This window comes from Lampris incognitus, chromosome 10 (assembly GCF_029633865.1).
Source record: "Lampris incognitus isolate fLamInc1 chromosome 10, fLamInc1.hap2, whole genome shotgun sequence".
Classification (NCBI taxonomy): domain Eukaryota; kingdom Metazoa; phylum Chordata; class Actinopteri; order Lampriformes; family Lampridae; genus Lampris; species Lampris incognitus.
Genome location: NC_079220.1, coordinates 21,194,851 through 21,217,195, shown reverse-complemented (window position 1 = coordinate 21,217,195; position 22,345 = coordinate 21,194,851). Strand labels below are relative to the sequence as shown.

Genomic DNA, 22,345 nt, shown 5'->3' with positions numbered 1-22,345 from the left:
GGCGAGCGCAGGTCCTGGCTCCTGTGTGATGAGGTCCTTCATCTGCTGGAAAGCGGAGTTGTGCGTTTCATCCCATACAAACTCACTGCTTTGATTCAGGAGCTGGCAGAGTGGTGCGTTTACTTTGGACAGCCTGGGGGCGAATCAAGCCAGGTAGTTCACCATCCCCAGAATGGTCTCCAGCTCAGCCTTGTTCCATGGTGGCTCCATCTCCTTCATGGCTTTTACCTTTTTGGGGTTCGGTTTGATGCCGTCGCGTGTGAGCCTGTGTCCAAAGTAACTGACCTCTGTGATGCACACTCTCAGAAATTGAGGTACAGAAGAGGTACACTTCTGTGCTCGTAGGTACATTACAGCAACAGAGGTACATTATTGTACTTTGAAGGATCAGATATGTATCGTTCCATAAGCTGAAAGCTAACAAAGGTACTTAAAGACAATGAAGTACAATTACATGGGAACATTATTGTACATCAGAAAGGTACTGCCCCAGCGACAAGCATTTGTACCCACTTAGGTACACACTGGTACTTGTTTTTCTTAGTGTGCAGATCTTGCTCTTTTCTGGGTTAAGACACACTCCCCTCTCTCTGGTCCTCTCCAGCATGGCTCGCAGGTTGGTGTCATGCTCCTCCTTGGTCTGGTTATAGACCAAGATGTCATCGACGATTGTAGTGACGCCACTCAGCACTTCTTAGGTTTCATCTATTTTTCTCTGGAACTCATCCTGTGCTGAAATGATGCCAAAAGGCAGGCGGAGGAACCTGTATCGGCCAACCACAGTACTGAATGTCGTTTACATGGAGGATTCATGTGTTAGCTTAATTGCCCAGTAGCCTGACCTTGCATCCATGATGCTGAAGAACTACGCTCCTGCCAGTTTTGGAGTGATGTCATCCAGTGTGGAAAGTGGGTAGTGTGGTCTTTTGATGGCTTTATTCAGATCGCGGGGATCTAGGCGTAGCCTTCCTCAGTTTGCCTCTGCGGGGCTTCTCTACCACCACCAATGCATTTACCCAGTCTGTAGGCTCGGTCACCTTGGGGATGATTCCGGCCTTTTCCATGTCATCCAGCTCGTCCCTCAGAGGGCTGCAGAGAGTGAATGGGATTCTCCGTGGTGGGTATATGACTGGTGTGGCTGTGGGGTCCAGGTGTATGCTGCATTCACCTGGAAACTGTCCGATCCCCTGAAAAACATCTGCAAATTCCTCCATTATATGACGGCTTTCAGCTTGTGCAGCATTAACAGACAGGACCAGCTTGATTAGATCCATGTCAAGACAGGCTTTCAGCCCTAAGACAGGTGGAGCTTGGGTGCTGACTATGTAAAATTCAAGTGTCATGGCAGTGCCCTTGTACTTACAGCTCAGATTACAGGTCCCTTTAACATTAAGCGATTCACCATAGCCTTTAGTTGTGAAAACGGTTCACTGTAAGCCTGGAATAATGTTGACCTGAGCACCTGTATCTAACTTGAATTTAACTCTGTGCTTTTCTTGACCAATTTCAACCTCAGCAATGGCCTGCTCCCTGTCTGTGCCTTTCTGCTCTTTTGTAACTGTGTCAATGTACAGTTCATCTCGTTCCTCTATATCACTGCCCTCTACTGTATGCACTGGCCTGGGCTTGCATGGCTGCTGGGACCTAGTACATACCTTGTCGAAGTGATTGAATTTTTTGCACTTGTTGCATTACCGTCCTTTTGCTGGGCATTCCTGTTGTTCACTGTGCTCCCTTGCACAATTCCCACAGGTTTTGCAACGTTTGGCACTGTCTCCGCTGCTTTTGAAAGTTTTTCCGTGACTGTTGTTTTTCGGAGTGTCTCTGTGTGTCTTGCCACGGCTCACTGCATGGACTGCATGGCTAGCTGGCGAGCGATTGTTCACCATAACTTTCATCTGCTCTTGTGCTAGCTCGTGTGAATGCGCAATGTCCAACTCTTTTGCTAAGCCTAGTGTAGCTCCATGGCTAAGCAGTTTCTCTCGGACTGTAGGCGAGTTTGTTAAGAAAACAATACGGTCCCTAACCATTTCGTCTGCGTTAGCATAGCCGCAGTCTTTGACTAGCAGTTTCAAGTCTGTCACAAATTGTTCAAACGATGCGCTAATTGCGCAAATTGTTCAAACGCGGTCACAACTGATTTATAGACGGGTTTCCTGCTTACAAACATTACTGGGTGCGCAGCCAGGGGGCAAAACCGCTTTGGTAGCTCTCAAAAGATTATGAGATGCATAATCTTTTGAGAGCTACCAAAGCGATTCAACAATGAAAATGTTAAACGTTCCAAAGGGGTCACATGCGACCCCGTTGGAATTTTGAACATTTTCCACCCATCCTTTTGGCGGTTTGTGAAGTTTATTGCACAACAATTGCGTGTCATCTCTGCTGTATCTGAGCTCTATCTTGGCTAAAATCTCTGCGCTGTAGCTGCTTTCTGCCCCCTAGTTGCGCACGCACTTCTGTGATGATGTTGCACGGAAATTCTCCTATGGACACACGAAGGACAACAAATAACGTTACAGAGGCCAGGACAAGACATAACTTACACGCAACTGATGTGTAGACACACAGAGGATACAAAATGATGTTACAGAGGCGAGAACACGTCAAAGCTAGCTAGCTATATAGCTAAATCAAGTCGATTTTATTTGTATAGCCCAATATCACAAATTACAAATTTGCCTCAAGGGGCTTTACAGCAACACAAGTTAGTTACAAGTTAGTGTAACTGTAACTGTAAGTTAACTGTAACTGTAAATTGGCTAGCCTAGTTTTACTCATGACACATTTAGGATATGACTAATCTCTGGAATATAATCGCTATTTGCTGGTCCCCCGCCTTTCTAATTGAACACTGCCTTGATTCACCTACGCGGAGCACAAGTGCGCCGTGGGTCTGGATGGTTTCATGCTTGTTTACATTGTGGAAGCCTGTGTCACTAATGCCTGCCTTTTTTCCATTTTTTTCCCGGCCCCTCCTTTACTTTTTTACATTTTCTTGTACATAGCTTTCGTTGGCTATCTCACTGTTACGTACTACTTTTTCATTAGTCTAGAATATCAACGCGCATTAACTAACTTGGTTGTGATTGGCCAGCGAGCCCAGTCCCGGAACACGCGCACAGCACGATCTCATATGCACCCCAGATGACAGGCACACAGGGCTGGTAAAAACATTATGGATTTTTTTGACAGTCCTCCGGCCCACCGATCAGGTGGCCCACTGGGATTTGTCCCGGTGTGCCCGATGGCCACCACTGGGTCCACTCTTAAGCTCAGGACGCAGGATCCTCTTGCTGTGAATTTGCTGTGGGTTACTGTAACCGGTTATTTTCTTGCCCGGTGCGGGATTCGATACGGGGTGTACTGCACCACAAGGCGACATCACTAACTGTTACAAGTGTAGGTGCATATAAATAACAGACAGAGTCGGGCTGTGTCGCTTAGTAACATGTATTCACCGGCTGTGCCCATAACGCAACTGAGGCATGTTACACAGGGCAAGTATACATCAATCAGTGCCCCCAGGGGGAGCTGTTGGCTGCATAACATTACCCTACAACATCTCCCTTCCTTTCATAGAATACAATACCAAATAACATAATGGATAGTATTAGCCATTAGAACATTAGTGCTCATATCCCAATATTAAATAGTGCAATGGAAATAGTGCATCAAGAAGGAACAGCAAGTCAACATCAACCAAAAGCTCTGCAGAACAATAACGACAAAATGGTAGCATCAGAACATCCACAAGACCACTGAATAAGAACATTAGAAGTGAACATACAGTGTATGACCTAGAGGTCAAGTCTTTCTGGAGGCTTAATCTGCCTCCCGCTCCGGGAGAAGGCCCGGCCCTGTAACTCACGGCGTGGTGTGGTCACAGCCTGTGGGCGAGATGGCGGCGACCTCGGGGCTGACGACCTTGGAGACATTACAGGGCTGCTGACGACTTCCTCCATGCTGCCCCCGCTCACATGGCCCCCTTCAGCTGCACACGCGCCCACAGGCTGCTCCGGTGGCCGTTCTGTGTGGGCTGACGGCTGTGGAGGGGCAACCTCCGCTGGTCGGACATCAACCCTGTTGCGACGGTACGTGGTTCCCTCCACGTTGACGAGATAGGACCGCGGTCCCAACTGCTGCAGGCATACTCCTCTCCTCCATCGGCCTGTCCTGTCACCCAGGATTGTTTTCATCCTGACAGGTTGGCCGACGTTTAGCTCTGGCAGATCCCTCGCAGTTCTGTCATATGTCAACTTCGCTGCCTGATGCTTCACCCTCAGCTTGTCTGTGACCCCAGTGATGATCTGAGGTGCTAGTAGCTGGTCGGCCACAGGGAGAAGAGTTCTCAGCCTCCGTGACATCAGCCGTTGTGCTGGGCTGCAGCGCATGTCCTCAGTGGGCGTGTTTCTCCAGTGTAGAAAAGCCTTCCAGGGGTCTTCGTCGGCCCGGTCTGCTTTTCTGCATAGGCCTTTCACAATATTCACTGCAGACTCCGCTTTGCCATTAGCTTTTGGGTGTCTCGGGGAGGACATGACATGTTCGAAGCCTCACTCCCTCGCAAACGCCCGAAACTCTCCACAATCAAACTGACCTCCGCAGTCGGAAATGACCCGGTCAGGGATACCGTACCGTGCAAACTGCGCCTTGCACCTTCGGATGGTCGTTTCTGCCGACAGGTCTGGGAGTAGATCAATCTCCCAGAAGTCTGAATAGTGATCCACCATGAGCAGAAAGTCCTGCCTTGCGTAGCTGAACAAGTCCATGCTCACCAGCTGCCAGGGACGTGTGGGGAGCGGGTGTGACATCATAGTCTCTTTTTGTTGCTCGTGTGCATACTCTCTACACACTGAGTACTGCTGCACATAGTCTTTGATTTCCCCCTGCATATTTGGCCAGTAGAGAGTATCCCGGGCCTGTCTATAACAAGCCTCACCCCCCACGTGGTTGTAGTGGATCCGTTTCAGCATCTCAGGACGCATAGCTTTCGGAATGATGACACGCTGGCTCCTAAAAAGCACACCGTCCTGTGCGCTTATTTCATCTCTGATGGCCCAGTATTCTCTGATGGCTATGGGGCTCTCCTCTTTGTGTTCTGGCCATCCCTCCAGCATGACCGACTTGAGTGTTTGAAGACACACATCCTCCTCTGTGTGTTTTCGAATCTGTGCGAGGCGTTGGCTGGTGACGTTTAGATAGTCTGCCTGCTGAATGGCTGCCGTGTCGTACTGCACCTGTTGCATGCTGCAGACCATTTCACGTCTGTACTGAGTGTCCGTTCTCTGTGGCGGGGTGGTGGCTCTGCTGAGCGTGTCACTGATGTACATTTCAGGGCCTGGCTTGTACATCACCGTGCGGCAGTAGTTCTGAAGTGTGAGGAGCATGCTTTGAAGGCGCTTTGGTGCACTGAGAAGGGGCTTAGTGAAGATTGACACCAGCGGGCGGTGGTCGGTCTCTGCAGTCACATCACCCCTCCCATATAGGTAGTAGTGGAAGCGTTGACAAGCGAATACGATGCTCAGGCACTCCTTCTCAATCTGTGCATAGTTTTGCTCCGTCTGGTTCAGCGCGCGGGAGGCGAACGCGACCGGCTGTCCCCCCTGAAGCAGGCAGCAGCCCAAACCGGTCTGACTGGAGTCACTCTGTATGGTGACTGGCTTGCTGACATCATAGTAACGTAGTACTGGCACCGCCGTGACCAGCGTTTTGATTTCTTTCATAGCAGCATCATGTTTGGGCAACCAGTGCCACAGCACACCTTTGTCCAGCAACCTTCTCAGCAGTTCACACACCTCTGACAAGCGGGGCATGAACCTCGATAAATAGTTAACGAAGCCGACACACCGCTGAACGCCTTTTGCATCCGTGGGGTTTGGCATGTCCAGGACTGCCCTGACCTTCTCGGGATCAGCTTTGAGGCCCTCCACCGACAGTATGTGGCCGTGGAAGCGGACCTCCCTCACACGAAACTGTAGCTTTTTTATGCTCAGCCTCAGCTTCACTTCTCTGCATCTGTCCAATGAGGTTTGCGTCGTGGTTGCGAACGGCCTCCTCCTCCGTGTCCCCACAGCCGACTATGAGGATGTCATCGGCTATGGGCTCGATTCCTTTCAAACCGGCCAGCAGCTCATGTTGTTTCCTCTGGTACAGCTCTGGTGCGACTGACACGCCAAAAGGGAGCTTCAGCCATCGCTTTCTACCCCACGGCATCCAGAACGTTGTCATCAGGCTGCTCTCCTCATCAAGGCGACACTGCAAGAATGCGTCGCGAGCATCCACCAGGGTGAAGATACGTGCCTTAGGCAGCTTGTACAGCACGTCATCTAAAGTGGGCATGAGGTAATGGGACCTTTTCAGGGCTCGGTTAAGTGGCTTGGGGTCGATGCAAAGCCTCAATTTGTCTGGCTTCTTCACTATGACCAGATTGCTAATCCAGTCTGTGGGCTGAGTGACTGTGGTTAAGTGTCCATCCTTTTCATATTGGTCCAGCTGCGCCTTAACAGCTGCCTTGAGGGCCGCCGGGACATTTCTTGGTGCGCACTGGACAGGGGCCACAGTGCTATCCAACTCGAAGTGAACATCACCCAGCAGTGACTCGACTGGGCTGGTGAACACGTCATTGTAAGTGTTAATGAGACAGTCTTTGGTTAGCTCACCTGTCTTGCAGTGCTCCACTTTATTCAGCTCTTCGGGAATGGTGAAGCGTATCAAGCCAAGTCTCTCGCATGTCTCCCCTGAAAGCAAGGGCTTCTGGCTGGTGCGCACAACCTCAAAGTCCAGTCTGTGCGTCTTGCCCCTGATGACACACTGTGCTTTACACGCCCATTGAGCTCATCCACTCACTGTTGTAGAGTCTCAGCCTGGTGAGACTTTTCTGAAGAGGCACTCTAGGCGCCAGTCTCATCTTGTCTTTCAAGCTCATCACGTTGCAGGTGGCTCCAGAGTCAAGCTGGCCCCTCTGGACCCCTCTGTGCAGTGGCAGGTTTACAAACCACTTTTTCCTTTGAGTGTTCACAGCCCCCACGCTCTCAGCCGTGTACACATCCCTCTCATCGCGGTCGCTGTCCTTCGGGTCCCCTAGCGGCGGGTCATCCACAGCGTTCAACTGACGTGCTTGCTGGCCTCTTTTCATGCATACTTTGGCAAAGTGATTAGCAGTGCCACAGAAGCGACATGACTTTCCAAATGCGGGGCACAGGTCTCGCCCCCGTCTGTGTGGTGTGCCACAGTACTTGCATTCACCTGTGCCTCTCTGTGGCTGTGCAGACGTGTTGGTGGGCTCGGATGGCCTGCTGGTAGGTCTCCGTCCTGGTCGCTGTCCATGTGCTACATTGATGCTCTCCGCAGTCACAGAGCTGCTAAGTGACATGGATTTTAACTTATTGTCCAACGCCTCCGCTGCACGGCAAATGTCAATAGCTCCCTCCAACTTAAGCTCCTTTTCTCTTAGCATGCGTCGTCTGGCGCCCTCATCAGTTGTTCCAAGAACAAGCCTGTCCCTTATGAGCTCGTCTCTTATAGCTCCATATTCACATGTGGTAGCCTTTTCTCTCAGTCTCGTGACAAAAGCATCCACAGGTTCTCCTTCCTCTTGTTTAAGGTTGCCAAAAACATACCTCTCAAACTTGACGTTTTTGGTAGGTGTGAAGTATTCCCCCAGTTTGTCGAGTATCGCTCCGGCGTCTTTCTGCTCTTCCGCTGTGAGTCCCAGGTTGTGCACGTAAACATGGAGGCATTCCTTCCCCATTAGCCTCCGGAGCGTCGCTGCCTGCACCGGCTTCTCTGCCTTGTCGATCCCGGTCGCAAGCAAATATTCCTCAAACTCTGATCGAAAGCTAGCCCAGTTGCTGTGAAGATCCCCAGTCATCTTCATGGGCTCCGGCGGCGGAATATTGGAAGCCATCGTCTTGGCTCGATGCTAATGCTAGCAGGCTAACTGAAACTTCTAGCTACGCTTAGTAAAAAAATAAACGCACACTGTTCAAGCAACAGGCAACGTAAGACTCACGTTGGTTTCCAATACAGCTTCTGACACCATGTTGCAAGTGTAGGTGCATATAAATAACAGACAGAGTCGGGCTGTTTCGCTTAGTAACACTAACCGCTCGGCTAAAGGGTCAGACCCGTTAGCTAGGGGCTAACGTGTCTTATTAGTAGTTTACATTACCATTAATTAGGGTTTAGGGTTTTCGGTTTGTTTAAAGCACGGGGCGCTACTCCACGTGCAGTTCTATGGTTCTCCGCTAACTTGGAGATTTTGCGCCTTTCCATTGTCAAGATGCATTGATCATCTGCAATGCCACGATGCCCCCCGGTCCATAACATCAGTCTATCGATGAATGCACCTAAGACTACTGCTACTCATAGGAATAGCGGGATTTATTAAAGAGTTTTACTCCTTCAGATCCGCCGTGTTCTGCTCTGTTGTCTCCTGACATCGTTAAAAGGATTACTGCGAGGAGGGTGTGGCTCTTCACCACGCACTGACGGTCATTCATCATGGACAAGCTATATTACCTGCTTCATGTGATGCTGGGGTGTATGGAGACCAGTCTAGGACGCCACGAAAGGCCGTCTAGGAAAGGTACTACTCCTATACTTAACCCCTTACCATTAAACCGCCATTAAAAAAGGGGTGGATCTTAAAAAAATGTTTGCCTTTGCATTCCCATCCAGTCATTTTTCCGAACTGTGTATACGTGTGCCGTGCTGCAGCAGACACGATCCAGCCTGACTACTAGTCTCTGACTCTGTAACAGATTAACATTCTGTCAGGGTTCCTAGTGTTTTCTCCGTTTTCCTCCTTGTTGTCTGTGCTGCTGATCCCTCCCCCTTCTATCTTTCTGGAGGTTGGCCGGGAGCTGGGCTGGAGCTAATCCCCTGCACACCTGTCTTCCGTCAAGCCTCATCAGCCACCTACCCTCCTGGTCCATAAAACCTGGTTCATTCTCCCACTCGTAGCCAGATCGTCTGCTTACCTTTGTGGTATAGTTGCATTGGCTCCTTGTTTGCGTTTATCTTTGTGCTAGCCGTGTGCTCTTTGTACTCCCTTTCTGTGTTGTGACCATCAGCTTCCAGTCCTGCTCTGTCTCCAGCCGTCCTGACCCAAGACCCAGCTCTGCCCTGCTCGACCAGCCTCCCGTCCCCCTGCCTCGTCCTACCTGGTGTCTCTCCAACTCCCAGCCTCCATCTTGGATTTCCACATGCCAGTGAGACCATTCAGACCAGCAAGACCAGCGTCCTCTATTAAACCTTTTTCTTCTCACCATCTGAGCGTTCCTCGTCTGTGTCTGTATCAGTGGGTGCCCAGAGAACACATTGGTTATTATGACGCATTCACTCATAAATACAAACTGTATTATAACGTACACGAATTAGTAGACACGTTAGCCCTGGGCGAACAGGTCAGACCCCTTAGTCGACTGGTTAACGTTGTCGCCCGCGGTGCGGGAAATCCGAGTTCGCGTCCCGGCTGTGGCGGTGGTTCCTAGGCTACCCCCCTAATTCGCTGCCGTATTGCTAATACACATGGGACACCATGTATTGTCCACCCTGCACCACATAACCTTGCTCGAATCTCAACTTTTTCTCTGGAATTGTTTGTATGTTCTACTCTTAAGAAAATAATTTCTCAGAGTTACGCTCTTCAGATCTATTGCTGTAATGCTGCACTACCTGTCCTGCTCTATCTTTCTCTTTTTCTGAACTATGTCTCAGTACCTCATTTGCATTGGCTGCTCGTGTTTTGCTTTCCTAAGAATCCATTACAGTCCACATCAGTGTGTGTCTTCATTTAAACAGATTATTTCCAGCCAAAGTAAACATGGAGCGACCCAGCAGCGCTATGTCATTTACCTTTCTTTCAATAGACTTAAAAGCAGCTAAACACATAAAGCCATAAACTCATAAACCCTATAATTATTAAACAATGCCAGATGACAACCTTGATGGATTTGGAAAGAACCGGTTATCGTTATGAGGTGCTATTATCTTTGACTCATTTATTTTTTTTTTGACCCCCCCATTTTTCTCCCCAATTGCCAATCACCTCCCTCTTCCAAGCCATCCCGGTTGCTGCTCCACCCCCTCTGCCACTCCGGGGAGGGCTGCAGACTACCACATGCCTCCTCCAATACATGTGGAGTCGGCAGCTGCTTCTTTTCACCTGACAATGAGGAGTTTTGCCAGGGGGACATAGCACATGGGAGGATCACGCTGTTCCCCCCAGTTTCCCCTCTGCCCCAAACTGGCGCCCTGACCGAACAGAGGAGGCGCTAGTGTAGCGACCAGGACACATACCCACAACTGGCTTCCCACCCGCAGACACGGCCAATTGTGTCTGTATGGATGCCCGACCAAGCCGGAGGTAACAAGGAGATTCGAACCGAGGATCCCCGTGTTGGTAGGCAATGTGATAGACTACCACACTACCCGGATGCCCCAAACACATTTTAGTTTAAACTTCTTAATTAGTGTGCATGCATGTATATATGCAGGCACATTTATAATAGAGTAGAATAATGCAACAGACACATTAGGTAACTGTCGTGTGTGTCATGACGAGCGCAGGAATTGAGGACCCAGGTGCAAACGCAGTAACAGGTGAAACAAAGGCTTAATATCAGGAGCACACATGGTTACATTACAATTACATGACGGTGACATGGTGCACTCAGGCAACGAACTACACAGCCAAACTTAAATGCACAGAAACTTGATTGAAAAGTCAACAGCTTGGGGGCAAAGGGGTAATAGAGGAAAAGTGGACAGGACTCAGGACTGGGAGGGTTTTGTCAGACCAGAGCAAGACATGAGACGCAGGAGCCAGGGCTGGAGTGGCCGGAACCATGACAGTGTGAGCTGTGGTAGGAAATGAATGGACTGTGTCTTTACTCACTGTTGTCAAAGTGAAAATAACACATCGGGTTTCATTTATGTCTTTATGACTGCAGCTGGGATACTCATTCTTAGTGACATACAATATGTTCTCAGGCTTTGGCTCATTAAGTTTAACTTGTGGTTAGTTTTCACAAAGAAAAAAAACTATTAAACCACAGCAAATCCCTGGTATTATGAGAACTTGTATTTATTGCAGTCGTTAGAAAATAAACTGACCAGAAGATAAAACTGCATTTTCAAGAATAATAGTACCAAGAAAATATATTTCCTGGAGAAAATTTCTAGGTAGGCCAAGAAGGTTCAGGAAACAGTCACTTATGAGAAGCCAAGGATACAGCACATCCCCTTGTAGGCCTTAGCATTCTGCTGATTATTTCTATGGCATGAAAATAAAACAATGTTATTTCTTTTAAACAGAGTTTACAGAATTGCAAAATGTTGTTTACATCAATACATCTTTTAATATAGCATGATGGTTTAAAGTTTAAAATTATGTTGCTAGCTTAAAGCGTGTAGGAGTGGAGTGGTGTCAGCTTTTGGAAGAATAAATTGAACTATAAGAAGAATATTTTGTGGCTCTCTGAGACTCACACAGGTTTATCTAGCTCATACATGTTCTCCGGGAAATGCACTTTATAGCTAGAGGGCTGCAAGTACTAGCCAGGTGGTTGCTAGAAACCTGTGTGAACAGACAATCATTAGCATGCTATGATGCAAAAAATCCTCCTGCAAGATTTAGCACTCTGCCATTCATTTTCATGGTGAAAACAATAAAGATCAAAATATTTTAGAAACTAAAAGTTTAACGCGTCCATTTGTCTCCTTATTTAGATAGTTTCAAGTGTAAATTAAGTTTCTAGTTTGAAGTGTGTAGAAGCAGAAAAGTGTCAAAGTTTTGGGAAGAATAAATTAACTAAAAATTTTGATTGTGCTAGCTGGCCTAATGATAATATTTCATATTCTAGTGGCTATGTAGATTACCAGTAGGTTGTACTGAAGAAGCTTTATTATAGAAAACCAGAATTTCCACTATGTGATTTGCAGAGCTTATAGATCCTCACTGCTTCCGGTGTGGGAAGATGACGGCGTGAATTCACGTTTGCGGCGGCCTCACCCAGTACCATCCATGCAGTGTCTTTGTCCACATCTGCATCTAAGTTTGTGTCTTCGTTTGATGGCTGGGAGAGCTGGCGCTGGATCGGCTGGGAGAGCTTGGTCTGCTGTGTCCTGTGGGCCCAGGGACCACGACCCTGCCTGGAGCTGTGCCCGAGGAGGTAACACCGAGGGTGGTCTGACAGGAGGCGGACGTGGGGCAAGCTAAGCTAATTGCTAGCCCATGCAGACCGGCAGTTCTGATAACACTGGGGGCGGTCTGGCAGTGGCCTCACCTGTCGTTGACTGTGTTTTTGGTGTTGTCGTGTGGAGTGCGGGGAGGTGTGTCTATGTCATCCAGCTGGGGGAGCTGGCATTCGATTGGCTGAAGGAGCCCTATCTGCTGCGTCCGGTGGGCTCAGGGACCATGGCCCTGCCTGGAGTGGCACCTGAAGAGGAAACACCGACGGTGGTCTGACAGGATGTGGAAGCAGGGCAGGCTAAGCTAACTGCTAGCCCATGCAGACCAGCAGTTCCGACAGTCATCCTGGCTGGCGTTCGTTCTCTTGGACAGTGATTTAAAAAAAAATTTTTTTTTAGTTTGGATATATGTGTTTTTGTCTTTGTGTTGCACTGCTGTGGGCTGGTGGAAACAATATTTCATTTCATTTCATATACTTGCTTACATGAAATAAAATGACAAAGTGTTCCTGATTCCTGTAATTAGAGACACTATAGCATGATGGAATAGCTGACGAGTTGTCCTGTCACCTCTGACCAGAGCTACCTATCTATACCGAATATCTACATGCTTATTCCAAACTCATTACTACACACTCATGTCACTCAAGGCGGCAAAATATTTGACACTAGATTTGTGGGAAACCAAAGGGCTGTGTGGGCAGGGTGAACAGGGTTGCAGGTCAGACCACTGTAGTCCATCTTGATTCATTTGGTTTGATTATGTATTGAAATTGCACATTAAATTTTATCACCAAGACCATAAAAACCGACCCAGGGACTCTCTGGGATGAATAAACTTGTTCATCAGTGTGCATGGAGAGCATTTACAAATGTCTGAGTGTGGCTTTCATACAGCAGTCTATTAACCAACAACAAATACATCCATAAAGAGAAGGACTCCCGCCCACCAGTCAGATGTGAGAAGGAATTCAACTTTAACCCTCTTAAAAAGTCCCCACCCAATCTGCGACAGATCCATTTGAGGCTATATGTTAAAAAAAATAAATACCGGATTTCCTCAAAATGTTATGTCAAGTGGTTCCACAGAACTGTATTAAGTAAATTCTAACTCCTTAAGCGCATATTAATAAACCAAATGCTTAGAAATTACTGTGTGGAAGCTTTTGACATAATATTTCTGTAAATGGCAACTATTGATCTGCCATTTTTTGGTGCCATATTTATGTCTAATATACAGATTGCATTTACGGTGGTTTGACATTTTCACTTACCTGTTATTGATTTACCTGTTCGCAAGCTGTTGGCACAATGTATACATCGACTTATTTAATGTACTTACCTGTGATGTCCACGTGAGGGTGATCTTTTCCTTGTTGTGGATCCTGTAGAGCGGAAAGTGTGTCGTTGAGTCAGAGCTTGGCGGCATGTGAAGGCTAGGAGACGCTACATGTCAAGTAACGAACCTAAAAATAAAAGACAAACTTTTCCTTTATGTTTTTGAAAAAGAGACTTACCTAAGTTTATTGCAAGCGTAAATGCTTTTAATTACCTTCTTTCACGAAGAAAGCAGCGGATTTCCTTTTCTTTTAACACTCTTGGTCTGGGGAATAAGGTAAATGGCTATTTCGCCTCGTTTCATATTCAGGATCTGTCTAGCAGTGCTAGCTACTTTACGTTGTCTGCTGTAATATGGAAACGTGTTCATGTACAATTTATTTCAGTGTAATTGCTTTGTACAGTGAAATGTATGTTCCCTCTATGTTTCTTGTTATGTGAAGCTAGATAGGACGGTATATTGATGCCATTTTGTGTATCTGTCTAGTTTTCACGGTGTTACGAGACGGTGAAGGAGAGCGGGAGAGAGAGGAAAAAATAAACACCCTATCGAGCACCAGTCGAGACTCTCCGTGTCTGCTTTCGAGAACCAGGGGCAGTTACAATTTTTAAGGGAATACAACATTTAACATTTTTGAGCGTAATCAACTGCAGAGCTGATTGTTTATTGATTAGTGGCAGCCAAAAAAAGCAGCTGAACTTTATTGGACTGACTGCCTGCAGAAAATGTGATGGTAAGATCTTGGGCTCATAAAATCACATTTGAATACAGTATATGTGTTAACTGAGAATTTCTTTTGCCATTTGAGTGCACACCTCAACTGGCTTTGCAGCACATGGGTCTGTCTTGACATTTGGATTACAAGTGCTAAAACTAGATGAATGATTCGCTAACTGCACAATTAAGCACACATTGGACACAGTGGATGCTTTAGACTTTCATTTTATTGTTTCTGGAAGGTCAGATTAGGAAACAGATGTTGCATAGATGAATGAATCTTGATCATGAGCACTGATTTATTCTTATTTCTTAAGGGATTTCTTCTGTGGACGCATGACCCTCTCTCTCAGTGAGTAAGGTAGGATGAGGATGAGGACATCACCCTCCCATCAACCACCTCTTCTATCACCTTCACCACCCTCTTGGTTGTAGTGGATGATGAAGTAGAGAGTCTGTTGGGCAAAGAAAGAACAGATTCTATTTAGTCTCAAATTCAATCCAAACCCCACTTTGTAAAGCTGCTATAAGAAGTTTTTCCACTGATTATTTATCAGTCTCAATTTGATTGTGATGCCTCTGTGTGGCCGACAGCATCAAATGAGACTATCGGCCAGAGGGTTAGATATTGCTGGTTAATGAGTCCAAATTGTTATGTGGGATTTCCCATGAAATCTGACAAAACAATTTATGGCACACAGATGGGGATCATTTGGCACAATTAGAGATACATTACCTCATCCCTGTATATAACAAACAGCTGTTTTTTTTTTTTTTTTACAAAACACCACTACATTTCAGTCTTCAATTCAAAACAAATGCAAGAGCTACCACAGGGTGAATGTAGAGCTTCGCAACAAGGGGAAATACTTATTGGAAATGAAGTCACTCTTCCATGAAGCACAACAGATTTTGTCCACAATGGTGTGCAAAGTCATAAAAAATCTCAAGCTCTTTGTAGCAGCAAGAGTTGCTAAGTATATTCTCAACTGTAAAATACAAATATGATAATGGCCAACAGATCAGTATGTGGGCATAAAGAATATGTCCTTTATAGAGTTTCCACTGTGCCGGTTCAGCCTGAACACCCACTTCCTGTTTCTAGCCAAGGGTCTGATTCAGTCAACCTATACGAGTCTCACCTGCTGCTAGCCTCTCCGTCCAACAGTCTTCTGTACTCTGCGATCTCCATCTCCAGCCGGGTCTTGATGTCCAGCAGTATTTTGTATTCCTGACCCTGACGCTCCAGGTCAGCCCGGAGCTGCAGTAGCTGCTCTTCCATGCTGGTTACCTAATGATGGTGATGATGATGAAGACGGAGGAGGAGGGGAAAAAAAAGAGAAGAGAATGAGGAAGAGGACAGGAAGAAGAAAGCGAAGAGCAAATAGAATGGAGGAGAGGAGAATGGAAAGGGACAAGTGGAAGATAAAGATGAAGGAGGTTGAAACAAAGTCGAGGGTGAAAAGTAGATTCAGCAGAGAGACAAAAGAGGCACAAGAGCTCGATGGAACAATTAAAAATGTCCTCAGTCAAGCCGAAGTACAACACAACCACAGAAATTGGACTAATAAGAAGGAATGCATCAATCAAAACACTGAGTAAACAGTCATTAAACAGATTATTTAAATATCTAGACGGACAGATGGAAGTAGGGTAGCAGCTGTCTCTTACCTGCATCTGGTAGCCTGACAGCTGCATGCCGTAACGGTTTTGTGTGTCTGCCAAGTTGGCCTCCAAAGATGCTTTCTACAGCGTCAGGGAAGATTCACAAGTGTTTCTTGTTAGGTCTTTTTCATCAGCAGCATTTTTCATCAAGCTATTTTTAGGAGTGGTCCTTGAGGTAGAAACTTTGACATATTGATGAAGAGATTGTGATGAAGAGCGGTATGGGATTTTTGATGTCCTGCAATTGCTAACTGTAATTCTTGCCATCCTTTTTTCGTTATTGAAGTCTTTGATGACAAATTGCATAACATTCCCTTCATTTGCATTTATGACAGACACTATAGCACTAGCTCAACAATCTTTGCATGCATACAGGCCACATAAAGTGTGGCAATTTATTGCAACACTCTTACACCTAAATTGTCAGCCCTGTTACTCATACTGTCAACCCTGTCAAGCTTACCATGCCCAACATGGAGTTCAGCTCTATCTCCAGAGATTGCAGCGTGCGTTTGACCTCTGTGATCTCTGACCTGGATGACTGCAGGCTGACTGTGTGGGTGACCACATCCTTGTTCAGCACCTCGGTCTGAACAGTATATGATCACATCACACACACACACACACACACACACACACACACACACACACACACACACACACACACACACACACACACACACACACACACACACAATACAAGAAGGTTTTAGACCAGGTATTGGTGTAAATCATTTGTCATGTGCTTTTAACGCTGCATGTTAGAATCCAGTGTGTGTTTCACACCATGTCGGTCCCATTTTTCAACCAATCATTAAAATTTGTAAATTACATTAGAATAATATTTTTAGATTACTTGCTGTTCAGTGTTAAAATAGTACAGCTTTGTCTGACAAAAATTCAGTATGTGGAAGACAGAATTCTTTTTTTGGGATTTCCCCCCCCCTTTTTTTCTCCCCAGTTATACTCGGCCAATTACACCACTCTTCCAAGCCATCCCGGTCTCTGCTCCATCCCCACTGCCAATCCGGGGAGGGCTGCAGACTACCACATGCCTCCTCCGATAAATGTGGAGTCACCAGCCACTTCTTTTCACCTGACAGTGAGGCGTTTCGCCAGGGGGACTTAGCACGTGGGAGAATCGCGCTATTCCCCCCCAGTCCCCCCTCCGAACAGGGGCTCCGACCAACCAGAGGAGGCGCTAGTGCAGCGACCAGGACACATACCCACATCCGGCTTCCCACCCACAGACACGGCCAATTGTATCTGTAGGGACGCCCGACCAAGCCGGAGGTAACACGGGGATTGAACCGAAGATCCCTGGATGCCCTGGAAGTGAGAATTCTGACTTCCATTCAAAGTGATGTGCATGATGACCATCACATATAAACAGGAAGAACCTTTCAGTATATTTTGGACTTGAACCCACCTTGGACTGGAACCACGACTCCAGCTCCCTCTGGTTCTTGGCGGTGACGCCCTCATAGTGCTCCCTGATCTCAGCCATAACTTTGTTCAGGTCCTCCTGAGGAGCAGCGTCGACCTCCACATGGACCTGACCACTCATCTGGGCACGCAAGGCCACCAACTCCTACAGCAACGACCCACAGGGAGGGCTTTAGTGAAGTAAGCTGAGAGTCTGAGCCACAGTAGGTTAAGGTGTAGAAGTTAAGCTTGGTTACAATAAGTCAAGTAAGACAATGTTACAGTAATTTCAGTTGCAATATCTTGAGTTTAGTTTTCTTGACAATTTGAAAAAAAATCAGAGTGAAGTATCGTTAAAAACAATTCTCCATCTTAGTTTGTTGGTGTCAGAAACATAATACCTATGGATCAGTACAGCTCAATAAAATAGACAAATTAAAGGTGTAGTGTGGTGTGGGAGACTTAAGAGGTCACTTAGATGGGTGATGAAATGTTTCTCTCTCAAACTTTGTGTCCAGATGAAGGTGTGGTAGTATTTTAGTGGACTCCTCCTGACAGTTGACAGCTGCTCCTTTTTGGGTATCTACATTCCATCTGCTGTGACTGAACCCCTATCCCCTGTCCTATATGAGTGAGTTGTTGAACATGTTATGGAGGGGATGTTTTTGACACGGACCTCCTGGTGGTTCTTCTTGAGGAATGCTAGCTCTTCTTTCAGACCATCAATCTGCATGATCAGGTCACTCTTAGCCATTCTCAACTCGTCCAAAACCCTCTTCAGCCCAGCAATGTCCGCCTCCACCGACTGACGCATGGTCAGCTCATTCTCATACCTGCACACAGCAGAGAACATTTCTGATGCTCTGTAACTTCATCTAACAAGATGGGCGCTTATCACAGACATATGTTGTGAGAGCTTTATGAGAAGAGAAGAGAAGAGAAGAGAAGAGAAGAGAAGAGAAGAGAAGAGAAGAGAAGAGACCTGTTTGACCTTTAACCAATTCTTTAATGGTCCAATTTTCATTAAGATATCAATATTGGGCATCTGGGTAGCATTGTGGTCTATTCTGTTGCCTACCAACATGGGGATCTCCGGTTCGAATCCCCATGTTACCTCCGGCTTGGTCAGGCATCCCTACAGACACAGTTGGCTGTGTCTGCAGGTGGGAAGCCAGATGTGGGTATGTGTCCTGAACGCTGCACTAGCGCCTCCTCTGGTCGGTTGAGGCGCGTGTTCAGGGGGGAGGGGGAACTGGTGGGAATAGTGTGACCCCCCCCCCCACACGCTGCATCCCCCTGGTGAAACTCCTAACTGTCAGGTGAAAAGAAGTGGCTGGCGACTCCACATGTATCGGAGGAGGCATGTGATAGTCTGCAGTCCTCTCCGGATTGGCAGAGGGGGTGCAGCAGCGACTGGGATGGCTTGGAAAATAGGGTTATTGGCCAAGTACAATTGGGGAGAAAAAGGGGGAAATCCCCCCCCCCAAAAAAAACCAATATTAACAAAGATACTCATATACATAGAAAAGAGAAGGGAAGAGAGGAGAAAAGAAGACAAGAGAGGAGAGGAGAGGAGAGGAGAGGAGAGGAGAGGAGAGGAGAGGAGAGGAGAGAAGAGAAGAGAAGAGAAGAGAAGAGAAGAGAAGAGAAGAGAAGAGAAGAGAAGAGAAGAGAAGAGAAGAGGCGAGGAACGATGCCCTGTTTATAATACAGCGGCTTGTTGGCTTAACAGCGTGGCACTTGTGCAAACAGCCAACTCTATCTCAATCCCCTAAGCATTGTAAGATATATTACTTAAACGTGAGGGGATGTCATTTTGTGTGCAGCTGTGATAATAGAATTTAAGCTTGTATTCAAATGTTTAAACTTGTGTGTGCCATCAGCTGTGTGTGGCATTAGCAGTCTTTCACTAAGTATTTGCCATTAAAAAAGTGCAAAACAAATTAGAAAGTAAGCTGATCAACTAGCAGACTTCATAGCTTAGAAGCCATAGTTAAGTTTATCATAATACCTGCCAAGAGGTGCCTGACGTGACGTGGGCGGATGAAAGTGATATTGGATTTGAACATATTGTTTGAGATGCTCATTTTTGCGCTTGTTCTTTGTAAAATGAATTTTTATGTAACTTGTTTTTACATTCAGTATAACGCATTTCTTCTGTGTTTGATTACTCTCAATGAATAAAGCTAAACTCATGTGGTGTTGCATTCATTGTAACAATGAATGTTACAATTGTATGTAACATTGTAACAATGTTACATTACCTTACAGTGTTACAATGAATCATTGTAACAATGTAAAGTGAATTGCTGCTCAGTTATTGGGAAAGATTTCTGATGGAGTAAAGCAGTGATGAAACTGAACTGTTGTCACCAGACAGAGCATCTTGACATAACTCCTGCTGCATCATCAACCCAAGACCCTGACAGTATATCTGCAACTCTAAACCTAGATCATTATACGATACACAATGATCAAGTGGAACATATGAATACTACTACTATGGCTATTACAAATTCTGCCTTAATACAATAACATATTAGTTATACTGTACTAACTACCGCTGCTGCAGCTGCAGTTCTCAATTATTAGTGATGACAGTAGGACAATCAGAATCAGAATTTTGATTCTGATTGATCAAAGTTGATCAATTCACAAGTTGAACAAACTGATTAAAAATAATTAATATTGAATATTTGTTCAAAATATGATTTATATGTCAGTCAGTTCTTTCTGTGTGCTATGAGAACTCACTTAGTTCTGAAGTCGTCTGCAGCCAGCCTGGCGTTGTCGATGCTGAGATGGACAGCCCCATTCACATGGACAGCACCTTGGATCTGAAAATGGAGAAAGAGGCTCATTTACAATTAAATTAAACTTTAATGTTTAATTGAGAATCAAGTGTCTCCCGTCCTTGAATTTCTAGTGTCGCATTCTTTGTTTTTTCTTTAAATGGAGAACCACACGCATTGTGTGGGTCTATTCATCACCCACTACTTCATTCTTCCCCTTCATTAGTTGGTTTACATATTATACATTCAGGTGAAACCTTCTTTTTGCCATGAGAAATAGTCTCCAACACAATATTCGAAAACTCAAAACACCAACAAATGCTTCATTTCAATTTTAGAGACACCCTTTCTGATCAATTTTACTCATTTTGGGGCTCAAAAGCCATTAAGGAATGCTTAGCTTCTCCAGAACCTCCCCATAATTTGCACCCTGCAATACACCTGACCAATGAGTTTACCTTTGCTGTGATATCAGAGATGGTGACGAAGAAGGCAGTGTAGTCCCTGTTGGTGGGGCTGGTCTTAGTCTCCACAAACTGTCTGATCTTCAGCTCCAGCTCGGCATTGGCCTTCTCCAGGGAATGGACCTTGACCAGGTAGGTGGCCAGGCGGTCATTCAGATTCTGCATGGTGAACTTCTCGTTGCCAATGACGCTATCATCCATACCGCATATGCCGATGTTGGCAGAGGAAAAGTAACCTCTGCCACCACCCATGCCAAAGGAGGCACCACCGCCTGTACCACCAATGGCAGTGAAGGTCTTGGGGACTGAGATGCGCACCCCACCGACCCCGCCATACATGCTCCCAGACCTCATCACCGCTCCTCCACCTCCTCCACCAATCATGGACATACGAGAGCCTCCTGTTCCGAAAGACTGCCTTGTGGAACCGGAGGAAGAGCGCAAGCTGAAGTTGGACATGGCCAAGATGGGGGGATGCTGTCTTACTGTTCTGTTAAGACACTACAGACAGAGTGAGAGAGAAGAGTGAGAGTGAGGAGTGGAAGGACTCTTGCTTCCTTTTTAAAACCATCCAGAATCAAACAGCTGTCAATCACTCTACAAATACCACATGGGCAGGTTGGGCAGAGAGCCATGGTATTTTGAATGAGTGTGAAAAGGCAAGTCAAAGTTGATTTATATTGTTTATCCTGGGTGTGGCAGCTGAAGGTCGGCACAATGTTATTTTCAGCCCAGCTGCTGTCTTGACAAAGCTGACATTTGGAGATAATTAATTTGATGGCAGTGTAATTTTTCACCAACTGCTTAACGAACATGTGAAAACAGGATTGCCAAAGTTAATTTCCAATGGCTCATTTCTCTGTCAGACAATGACATCATCTAATTAATGACAGGGTTTTTCATTCTGTGCAGTGAAAGTCAGCTGTCGCTTGATGTCTTTGGACTATCTGGATCTGACACTTCTGTTCTGCTTTAAGTCATGGTCTTATAAAACCAGCAACACAATACAGTGCCTTTCTCGACAGAAAAAAACAAAAACAAAACAATATATGTATATCTGCAATAGATGATTATTGAGGAGGGAAAAAAGAATGAATATATTTTCACTGAGGCCAAAAAATATGTGGGGTTTGACTGGCTTTGAGGACCCAAGTGTTTTGGGGAGCAAAAATTACCACATAATATACAGCCATATATACAATCATATCATCATATACAACGATGGAGTTTGAGAGGAAAACAAGACTGCGGGGGATTTATTTGAGTTCATTGGAGTGAATGCTCACCTGCATTCCCAGTTGAAGTAATTCCAATATTTAATCATTTTAGACCATCTCAGTCACCAAACTAAGAACTTTTCAAGCATTGTGAAAGATCGCATTTAAATTAAAAGACTCAGTTCGATCCTTCTCTCACACATCTTTACATATGGATTTCACCTGACTGAGGGAATACAGCATTTCCCCGAACGTTGCCGCCTGGAGAATATAGAAAAGGATCAACGGGTTGCTTAAAGGCACATAGGCAGGACTAGTCTCATTAGTTTTGTTTGATCATGTGACCCAACGTTTTACAGGATGGTCCACATCCAAGCTAAAGAGACTAGGTAGTATAGGAAAAGGTTTCATGTCCCTATAAACCCCATTAACTAACTTGGGCACATCCGGTTAGAGATGGTAGAAGGTGGGTGTTTTGCTCAATCAACTGAAGATTCATCATCGGTGGATTCAAATGTCAACTACAGAGGT

At 46.0% G+C, this 22,345-nt stretch overlaps 1 protein-coding gene across 1 annotated transcript; it reads right to left on the bottom strand.

Annotated features, from left to right (window-relative positions):
• Positions 1–14,466: 14,466 nt before the first annotated feature.
• On the bottom strand, positions 14,467–21,103 carry LOC130119377 (keratin, type I cytoskeletal 13-like). The gene is made up of 8 exons (XM_056287849.1): positions 20,592–21,103; positions 20,096–20,178; positions 18,018–18,174; positions 17,346–17,507; positions 16,380–16,505; positions 15,923–15,997; positions 15,394–15,542; positions 14,467–14,706 (listed from the first exon to the last, which is right to left on the bottom strand). The coding sequence occupies exons 1-8, from the start codon at positions 21,054–21,056 to the stop codon at positions 14,601–14,603; spliced, it is 1,323 nt and encodes a 440-aa protein (XP_056143824.1). The 5' UTR covers positions 21,057–21,103; the 3' UTR covers positions 14,467–14,600.
• Between the last annotated feature and the right edge of the window lie 1,242 nt (positions 21,104–22,345).